The following is a 10,204-nucleotide window of genomic DNA, read 5'->3' as shown; positions in this document are numbered from 1 at the left end:
TATACATACCTCAGTCAGGCACAATGTGGGTGAAGTGACTGAGGCATACAGATAGGAATGGCTGGACTATATAGGTGATCAGGAAATGACAGGAGATGTAAGTATATATAAGGCAAATAGAGTGAGTGATCAAAAAGTAAAATAAGATGAAACATATGGATATCCTCCAACATAAGTGACATATGACCTGAACACATGATAAACAGATGCTGTATCATTTTTGTACAGTCACATCTGAGTTCACTATATGCATTTATATGGCTTTGTGTCTCAAGGCTATTATAAGTTAGGCTCAAGATAGAATGGTAGATGAATAAACTTTAGCTTGAAGCTGAGGTTGTATCAGCAAGAGCTGTCCTACTTATATACTACAAGTCTATCAGAATAAATATACTACTACTTATTATGTCTGTCTAAGTCATTGTGTTTGTTGTCCTTAAACATCACTACTATCTACAATAGGGCTGTTGTGTATCATTAAGCATTATCATCACATCAAAAGACAATGACAGACTTGGCTTGTTGTGATGACTAAGCCAGTCTCACAGTCCTAAGTGCTGATGTAGATGCTCTGACTAAGTATAAATAGGGGTTAATTGAAGAAAGAAATAGAAAAATTATAATATCAACACTCATACTAAAACTGTACACCAGTGTGACACCCCTCTAATAGAACCAGCTACACAGACCACCTATAGGTCAATACCCTTTGACTGAGAGTGCCATACCATCCTGACAACTCTACAAAGCTTGCATATGACAATACTGAACTTATAAATTTGTGAAATATTACCTTGTCTTACTTCATTCTCAAAAAAAAAATATGAAAGAGATCTGTTGTCCTTATGTGTCATCCTCACACTGTCTAGACCTAACAAAAGACTTTGAAAAGGAACTGGAAAACACTAGCCATTTCTTTAGATCCCACTGAGACCACATATAGGTTGCACCATCCATTACCCAGATCCTTATGTGACATTTCCATTATAGGAAAGTTTGCATACATACTGTGAGTCACTGTAAACAATTCAGAGTCTCATATTCATGTAGCTACTTCTTGCTACATCCCTTTGGAGATTAGTCATCATACAGAGATGCATGACTAGACTTGCTTGACCAGCCTTCAGATTCTGTGCCTTGGTTTCACTTACTGAATAGGTTTTGTGTTTTCTGCCCACAGGGAGTCTGCTAGACAAACAATTTCTGGTTCATCAATGCATCACAAAGTATTACCTAAGGAAGCCCATCTTAGGTGGCAGCTATTGGCATATAAATGCAGCTTGCAGGCTACAAACTTGTCAGAGCTGCATTCCTAGATTTGACTCACAGATGCTCAGCAAACAATATCTCAAAAGTGCATAAACATAAATACTCCTTTCCACTATTTGTTGCCTTTCAGTGCTTAGCAATCTTTATCTAATTTTTGGGCAGTCTGTCCACCATGGTCAAAGACCTGACAATTGAACAGTGTGCAGTCAATCTCTTGTCCAACTCAGATGACAGTGTGATATACTGGAACTTCATTCAACCAGAGTCTCTTAGTGTCATGTTGGATGCAAGACTAGGTTTTCTTCTCTAAAATGAGTCTCTGCTCAACTTTTCTCATTTGAAAGAGGCAAAGGCCTGAAATATAGAAATTCACCTCCTCAACAAACTTTCCTGTCTCAATCCTCAATTAGTCATTGCAGGTATCACTACTCCTGGCTTGAAATCAAACAATGTTGCACATTCCTAATGCTTCCTCATACAATAACATTTTAATCACCTTCAACAGCACCTTTCAAGCTTCTTACCATCAGAAAATTAGATCTGTCCCTCCTTGCATTTGTACAGAGAACCACACCTCTCTCCAATCTCTTCTAATTAGAAAATCCCAACTTGGAAGAGCTGGATCTCAATTTTGTCACCACTGAGACTATGAGTTTGAGACATTGGCATTGGCACCATCATCATGTGTTATACTGATGAGATGAACTTGAATGGTCCAGTGATCAGTTATTCTGGTCACAAGTCCAACCCCAGCAAACTAAGCTTGCTAGTGGGATCTTGGATCTGTGTCTTTGATTGGTCTTTCAGGGTCCACCAAGCCTAATTGCAATGAAGCCTAATTAACAACAGCCACAGTGGTGACCCTGCACACCATATATATACAAAGCCACAACTAACACCTGGTCTCATGAATTTTCAACCCCTCCCTTAGAGAATACCCAATGTTCTCTGCCTTTCATCCCAAGAAACACTCCTGCATTGGGGAGCTCCCCATGGAGCTCCTAATCAAAATTCTCTCATATCTCTGAATTGATGACTTCAAAAAACTCAGCCTTGTCTTGTCTATATTTCACCCAATCTGCTTTCCAGAGATCCACCAGTCTCTATTGTTCCACTACTCCATCCACACTCCAATCCTGCCACATCACTTTCTGACTGTGATGAGCTGTAGACATCCCATTCCCTCTATTCAAAGCCTTACTTTCACTCAGATCAACTCCAATATAGATTCACACATGCTGTTGGCATGGTACACACTGGCAATGGTGGTTAAGATGCAGTCCACATCTGAACCACAGCTATATGTACCACTTTTATCTGGACTCCGGGAGCTCAGAATCCTCATGCTTGAGGATGTTTCCTTTCTGTGTTTAGCAGTCTTTGCCAAATTTCTGGGCAGTCTGTCCACTATGGTCAAAGATCTGACAATTGGAAAGTGTACAGTCAAGCTCTTGTCTGACTCAGATGACAGCGCAATGCACTGGAACTTCACTGACAAGAGGATTCAACTAGAGTCTCTTAGTGTCGCCTCAGATGCGCTACTAGAATTCCTTCTCCGAGACGAGTCTCCGGTCGACTTTTCTCATTTGAAAGAGGCAAAGACCAGAAATGCAGAAATTCACCTCCTCAACAAACTTTCCTGCCTTAGCCCTCAATTAGTCATTGCCGTTGTCACTGCCCTTGACCTGGAATCGAACAAAGGTGCATATTCTTACCGCTTCCTCATACAATAACATTTTAATCGCCTTCATCAGAACCTCTCAAGCTTCCTATCGTCAGAAAATTAGATTTGTCGCTCCTTACAATGGAACGGGGAACCATGTCCCTCGCCAACCTCTTCCAATTAGCAAACCCCAACTTGGAAGTATTGAACCTCACAATTCCCTTCGACTTTGTCACAAGCAAGACTAGTGGGTTGGAGGCGTTGGCATTGGCGTTGGCACTGTCGAGGCAACCAAAGTTAAAAATCGTGAATGTCGTGGTATGGGCATTGAGGAATAATTGGAAGTTTCAGAATGAGCCTGGCATCGAACAGCGGTGGAGTGCATTATTGGGTGTGCTGGAGAACAATGGCGTTAAGCTCACAATGGACACCGTTCATCGACGATTGGTCGTCTAAGCACTACTTTCAACCGTCAATTATGTACATGTTGTGGCCAAAATATGCGTAAACCGAAAAGCTTTTTGAAGCGGCAAAATGTAATCGAGATGAGGAAAAGCGAAACTCTCTGTTACCTCCGAAGATGATTAACTGTCAATCAGAATTCGCTTGAAAAGAAATATGAACAAGGGAAATGCGGGTGCAGCGTACATGCCTGGGGTATCGTGAAAAGTCCTTGAAGCGTTGCTCGACGGGGTGATGGAAGCTGGACTAGATGCTATTGACGTCAACCCTGAAGGGGACTTCAATGCTCCTGTGGTCATCGATGAGGTGGAGACTACAGACGTTGTAGCAGGGGCAATGTTATGGCTAAAACCCGAGTAATTAAAGTCTGTAGCCTGTCAGCAACTCCAAGCTTACCTGGCTTCGGCGTTATCTGGCTCAAACGAGCACGAACTTCCGAGCAGCGTTTCCGGATTGTAGAGAGGAAGCCCATCCGAAAAGGCCCATTGATTCGACAAGCAGTCGATGGTGAATCCCGGAGGAAGCGTGTTGTTGTTAAGCAGTGAATACACCTTTAGCACGCTCATCTGCGTAAGATCCTGTACAAACAGTCACTTATAAGTAGAGATGGGACAAATCAGAAGCTGACCTCTGACAGATCAGTCTTCGCATAGGTATCAGGGACACAAGTATCCTTGGATACTGCTTCCTCCCACGATCCGTTCCCGGTGGCTGCATTGATCCTCAGCGCTCCGGAGGCCGCGTGTGTAGACTGCTCATCCCACAGATTAGCACACTTCTCGCAAACGAAGACAAGAAATCCCGCACTTCGTGTATCCATGTTCGCTGACTACACACTCCGAAGAAGTGTATCTCCACGTTGTTCGTGTACGTATACGCATGAGCGCTGCTTCCCGGCATGACCATTACTGTCCCAATATATCTTCGAATACCGACAGGAACACGAGTCAGCGCATCGGTTGCATCGCCCAACGTGGCACTGCTGCACCGGCATATAGTATATGGCGAGCCACAATCAGCAAAGGTGACGTTGACTGCATCCATGGAAGCCGTGCATTCCTTTCCACTGCCTGTGTGCTTCATGCATGGAGAAGGTACAGAAGAGAGCGACGTGGTGTTGCTCTGAGGGCGGATGAGGTTGGGTATGTCAAATTTGAGACTGGATTCTTGAGCCGTGAGGTTCAGGGCGCGTTGGTACAGTTCGCCGTTCGCGAAGCCAACCAGCACAAAGGAAAGTAGGAGTGCATTAACGGGTAGCATTGGAGGAGGCCAAAGTTTCGAGGTGGTTGATGGGGCCGGCCGGACATCGTCGTTTATCATTGATAGGATGAAACAGAATAGTCGATGGTCGCGAGAGAGAATGATCAATATTGTGGTAGTTCCTCAATATTGAAATTGATCCCAAGTAACCCTTGAAACCTGTACGTATACGAGAAGCTGTTTTGTCATAAGTATGTTTGAAGGCTGGCTTGGATTTGGAGTCCAGCACTCCACTCCTACTCGCTCGAAGATAGGAGCCTTTCAAGTTCGAACTCGACAAAAGATATATTTGATAGAAAGCTTTTGTCGGGCTGACATATAAAGTTAGCCTTGACAGAACGTTGCAGAGTCAGTCAAGAACAACACATGGAACTAGAATTGGTTGCACAGCATCCAATCCGATGGCGGTGCAATACTGAAGGTTCACAACGTGGCAACGCTGAGTCGTTAGCAAGAAATTATTACAACTAGAAACCGGGTACCCCCTGCTGTTGTGCCATCGGGTATTATATCTTTGTGTCAGTGCATGGGTTATCCTCGGCGTTCAAATAACCTGCAAAATAAACAGTGAACTGCATATCCGAGTCATGAGCCCGGCATAAACGTCTCCGACTTCCGTGGCTCCCGCTATGCTACGGCCTTAAAGAAAGGAAGCTAAGCTTCAGTTATATAATGGACGACATGGAAGAGTAAGCGGTACCATCTAGTGATTTCTCCAGAACGCCTATTATGAGAAAGCGCCTTGAAGATGGAGGTAGGTGTTGAGGGAATTTCATAAAGGAAAGTCGGTCTTGATGCCTGTGGTACTATAAGTAGGTTAAATATAGACAATGTAACGGCTACATACCCTAGTCGCAGCGAGTTCGGCTTCTGTGCTAAATTGTACCAAGAGGTTGTAGGTTCGAAACTAACAATTGCTCCAGAATATTTTGCTGCCACAAGGCATCCGAGTTACCTATGCACTCCCGCGTATATACAGAGAGCCATGAAGAGGCGTGTACTGGCGTATAGAAGTCCATTGAATCTGTCATCGAGGTCATCGTCGAGGATCAAATCAAGCCCAACCCGAATATTCCACGTCTTACTCTCAGATATTGGTTTTCCTCCGTCCCACTAATTGAAGATGTCCGTATTATTGACCTAGTCGAGACATAAAATTAATAATTCGCCTACTAGAAAGTGTACACTAAGACGAAGAATGAGCAACCAATATGAAAGATAAGAGAACATATACTCACAAGAAACATAACCCTCACCTGCGATATACGAAGACGAAGTTAATCAATGTCAAACGCATCGCTTCGCCATCCTTCACCCGAAACAACCATATTTTCACGCTCAGCCGTCCTGCGTACCCATCCCTCCGGACTACCCTCCGACGCTAACATAGAATCCCGTTGATTCGCCACAATCTTGAAATGCGACGTCGACCTACTTGACGTCGACTTCGTCTCCTGCATCCTCTTCCGGAAAACCTGGGAGCCGTCATTTTCACGCACAGCTAAGAAGATGTGACATACCTCTTGTATAGCATCCACTTTTCCTTTTTTACCCTCTTCCTGCTCCTGCCTGACATTGACCAGCACTCCATCGACGTACTCGAGACCCGTCCGTATAGCGTCCCCGACCACCTTCTGAATCTGCTTCTTCACCACGCCCATGACGAAGGGCTTGACTGCCTTGTAGAAAAAGTCGTGTTTGGAGTCTCGCACGGAGAACTTCAGCGAATCCACTTTGACCTTGACCCTTTTGATGGTGAATGCCGATGTCGCGTCGGATTTTGGTGACGACACGAGGTGAACAGTAGCCTATAAGGAAATGTTACAAGTCGTAGCGACAACATGTTGATGAAACTCACTGTCAGCCCCTGTCCGCCTAACACAATATCGGCAACTCCAGAATCTTTCGCCTTGGGAATCCCAGCCTTTTTGTTGAAATAGATAGCTACGTCACGTAGGTCTGCCTGAATCTGAGCAAGCGTCAGTTTGATCTCATGCCTGTGAATAAGTTGAGCGAAAAGATCAAATATGACAATGAGCACTGACCGGCTCTCCTCTGTACCTTCTTGAATGGCACTGTACGGAGAGAACGACATGTAGTTGTGGGCCTCGATTGAAGCAATTGTAGGGAACAGATTGCGACCGCTGAGGGTGAGATTCTCGATGATAAGGTCAACAGCATCGTCCGTGTACTCGATTCTCGGAATGGGGACATAGCCAAGCTGAAAAGGGTCATTCAGAAAGATCATGGGGAGATAGCAAGGTTCAGACCTTCTCGACCAGCATCGGTATGACCGTTCTACGAATGTCGCCCCAAAGATCGCCCTTAAATGTCAACCCACCGTCCTCGGCAAAGAGAAGGTCCTTCATGAATTGGGTCCATCCACCAGCGAATTTCCGATTAATAGGATCGTCTCCAATCCCATTCAGCCAAGTACCGGCACCGTTGAATAGCCTATCAAAGTGCTCCGTGTACTTGCCATCCGATCCATAGAACACTTTGCCAGAGTCGGTCCACTTGCGGCCATCAGTCACAGACTGAGGTTCGAGGATATATCCAGGCTTGAGAAGCACGCTCCGTAACCACTCAGCACCCTCTCTGAACCACGCACGTAGTTCAGGGTCGCGGTGAGCATCGTCGGAGAGCGCATGGAAAGGGTCAATGATGAGATCCAGCGACAGGCCGTTGGCAAAGCGCTCCAAGATCGTGCGCAGTTCGGTCAGTGATGATTGAAGTTGCCTCTGAAACAACAATAAGGATCGGGGAAGAAAGAGAAACGGACGTAATTACATTTTTCATGGCTCCTCCAGCCTCCTTCGTGGCATCGGTTACGGCGTCTCGTTCATGGCTTGCGTATTCTTCAACGTAGTCCAGCAGCCAGCGCAAGGATTCTTGATAATCGCTGTGACTTTGACATTCGACTACCACCTACGCCAGTAAGCAAGCGAAATGATGTCCAACGCGAAACTACCTTCTTTGCCCTCCAGATCCACTGTTCCCTCCTTTCCTTCGGGAAATAATCCTCGCTCAGGAACTTCTTTCCGCTAGACAACTTTTCGGTCAGACGGTCCTTGTATTGTTGAGGAATCGCGTCCGAGAAACCGTTCTAGACGTGTCGTAAGTATATGACGACGCAATAGAGCGGGGCAACCCGAACCTTTACTTTTCCTATAATACCCGAGACCTTTGTCCCTTCTTGCGCGCTCGTGCTGGCTTTCGCGTTGATGGACCTCTTGACCTCTTCAGGATCAACGATGTCTGGCTGACCGTTCACGCCAGGAAGTCGGGTTTCCACCTTCTCCTCGTTGGAGACAAAATGGTCCCCAGGAGCACTCTCGTCAACGCCTTCAAGTTCCTCAGCACTGGGTGCAATGGCCTTAGCGGCTAGATCACGCCCGACGACGCTGAAATCCTTGATCAGTTTCCGGAACTCGGAATTAGTCAAAACCAAATTGACAAGCGTGCGCACATGGCGCGTAGCTGTGAGACCGTGTCAACCTCAGACTCAGAAGAAAGGCATGTGGACACGTACCGGTATCGGCGTCGTCTTTCGCCTTCTCCTTGTCAACGCGTCTAATGTCCTTTGCTTTGACATCCGGTATGTCCACGTCCCTCGTCCGCCATATCCAGTCTTGTATAAGCTCGTCGCCGTCCTTGTCGTGTATCATACTGCGCAGCGTTCTGATAATCTCTTGGATGTCGCCGGCGAGCTTCTGGCCGTCCTTCGATAGCGTAGAGGTCTGCACAGGTGGATGTTCGAACGCGTAGTTGATCCATAAATCGAGCTGTTTGTTCGTTGGCAGACGTGATTGCCGCAGAGCCTGAATTGTTCCATATAGCTTGATCTACGCGCAATATCAGTGCATACAACGTCTCACCTAGCAGGAAATGTACCTTTCGGTCGACGTCGGCATCCCTGGCAACCTTGTCGACGGGGTCGACGACACTACCCTTCTTGGGGTGCGTGCTGATGTCCTTGATAGTGGGAGGCAAAGACATGATGGAGATCTCAAACACGACTCCTCCTTTATATGTGGCGCGCTGATGAGGTCGATCCGTGATGACGATGTCGACGTCATCGGCAGCTTCCTAATATATGGAGGAATTAGATAAGATTGTAGCACAGACTCATCGTCGCGGGAGTCGACCAAAACATCCGTTATCCGTTGAAACGTTGACTCTTGAAGGTACTTTCGATTTTCGGCTACGTCCGCGGAAAGACAGGGTCTGGTCAGAAAAAGGCATTTCATCAATATGATTTACTACATGCATATTGCGGAATCAAGAAAAGCTTACTACAGGAAAATTGGAAAGCGTGAATCGGGACGTCGTCCTGGCACGTGCTTCCACGGGACAACGGGTGGGCCATCAGTCCTTCGCGAAGAGCTAAGCACCACAGATGAGGATGAAGTTTAGGAAAGAAAGACTAAGTGGAAATGTTCGTCATAGTGGTTGATCATTGGAAATGTAAATGTTATCGCAAACATTACATCAATTCAAATTGCAAAACGCACTGGTAAATGCAAGTTTGATTGGGGGGAGGCTGGCATTTGCCCAAGTTCCGAAAGTTCCTTATCATCATCCAGGTCCAAGCCTGGTGTTCGTTGCCGCTTCTGGTCATTCTCCTCCCAACGTACCTCAAAGTCCCTATGTCTTTATTTTTATCATCATTGATTACTATTTATTAGTGCTAAACTCAGTTCCATGCTACAAATTATTCCCAATGCTGGTCCGTCACTGAAACTTTGGAGTATGCAATATGTTGGAACCGTATCGCTAGGACCGAGAGAGAGAATGGAGAGTCGCTGGTGATAGTCGCGGGATCCAGCTACAGACAATCGGAGAACTACGGTAATCCTGCCCTAAATTACACCTAGGTAGGTATGTAGAATTACACGGTACGGTCCATCGAAGGGATGCCGGGCTTAGATAATGGTTCTTGAGGGACCAGACCATGCCCAACGCCCCCAATATAACTGTATGTTTGACGCTCCTAGATTTTACCGGCAATTGTCTGACGACGGACCCAATCAAATTCAGCGATGACCTCCGTTTCTTCTTTACCCAGGTTCAGATATCCTTTGCTGCAACGCAAAAATAGGCCCATATACTGGAATCCCATCTTGGAGATTTTGAGAATCTCACGAGATTCGACCGGAGATGCACGTATTCAATGACCTGCTTTTCTCAGAGAAACCTTTAAATATGCATGCACAAACGTCGGAGCGCACCGTGACTACGATTCACTCGATCCTCCCTCGGTGCCATGGACAATATCTCACAGCTCCAGGACATGGAGAGATATCTCCCTGTTGGGATAGCAATCCTGAGCGAGTACGAGAACGTACTCGAAGATACGATGCCAGTCAGTGGCAGCTGACTTGGATCGTGATCCGGACTTATTTAGTATCTCGTAGAAAGATCTCGAAGTAATACAAAATGTATTTAAGTAGAACGTTTCTCTCTCGAGAGGCTAATTCTAGTTCTCTGTTACATTACTCTGCTCTCTACTTACAACAGGTTATGGGCCCCGGCCATAACTGAACTTAC

General features: G+C 45.9%; 3 protein-coding genes across 3 annotated transcripts; 1 reads left to right on the top strand and 2 right to left on the bottom strand.

The window, feature by feature from the left end:
- Positions 1–2,612: 2,612 nt before the first annotated feature.
- On the top strand, positions 2,613–3,388 carry BT62DRAFT_921677 (uncharacterized protein; the record flags this gene model as incomplete). Its single annotated transcript, XM_043184336.1, has 2 exons — positions 2,613–2,970; positions 3,024–3,388. 2 exons carry the CDS (start codon positions 2,613–2,615, stop codon positions 3,386–3,388), a joined length of 723 nt encoding a protein of 240 aa, XP_043037220.1.
- A 196-nt stretch (positions 3,389–3,584) lies between these two features.
- On the bottom strand, positions 3,585–4,716 carry BT62DRAFT_934670 (uncharacterized protein; the record flags this gene model as incomplete). The annotated part of the gene is made up of 5 exons (XM_043186767.1): positions 3,585–3,662; positions 3,716–3,739; positions 3,791–3,972; positions 4,023–4,145; positions 4,202–4,716. Coding segments are annotated over 5 exons (866 nt in total), but the record flags the coding sequence as incomplete, so codon positions are not given.
- A 1,004-nt stretch (positions 4,717–5,720) lies between these two features.
- Positions 5,721–8,917, bottom strand: BT62DRAFT_971879 (uncharacterized protein). Its single transcript, XM_043189045.1, has 11 exons — positions 8,549–8,917; positions 8,187–8,499; positions 7,812–8,134; positions 7,626–7,760; positions 7,445–7,582; positions 6,925–7,395; positions 6,700–6,875; positions 6,513–6,651; positions 6,175–6,462; positions 5,893–6,129; positions 5,721–5,840 (listed from the first exon to the last, which is right to left on the bottom strand). The coding sequence occupies exons 1-10, from the start codon at positions 8,651–8,653 to the stop codon at positions 5,932–5,934; spliced, it is 2,286 nt and encodes a 761-aa protein (XP_043037218.1). The 5' UTR covers positions 8,654–8,917; the 3' UTR covers positions 5,721–5,840; positions 5,893–5,931.
- Between the last annotated feature and the right edge of the window lie 1,287 nt (positions 8,918–10,204).

This window comes from Guyanagaster necrorhizus (genome assembly GCF_019112545.1).
Source record: "Guyanagaster necrorhizus MCA 3950 unplaced genomic scaffold BT62scaffold_21, whole genome shotgun sequence".
NCBI lineage: Eukaryota > Fungi > Basidiomycota > Agaricomycetes > Agaricales > Physalacriaceae > Guyanagaster > Guyanagaster necrorhizus.
The sequence above is the reverse complement of the archived record's forward strand: the minus strand, read 5'-3'. Positions and strand labels throughout refer to the sequence as shown.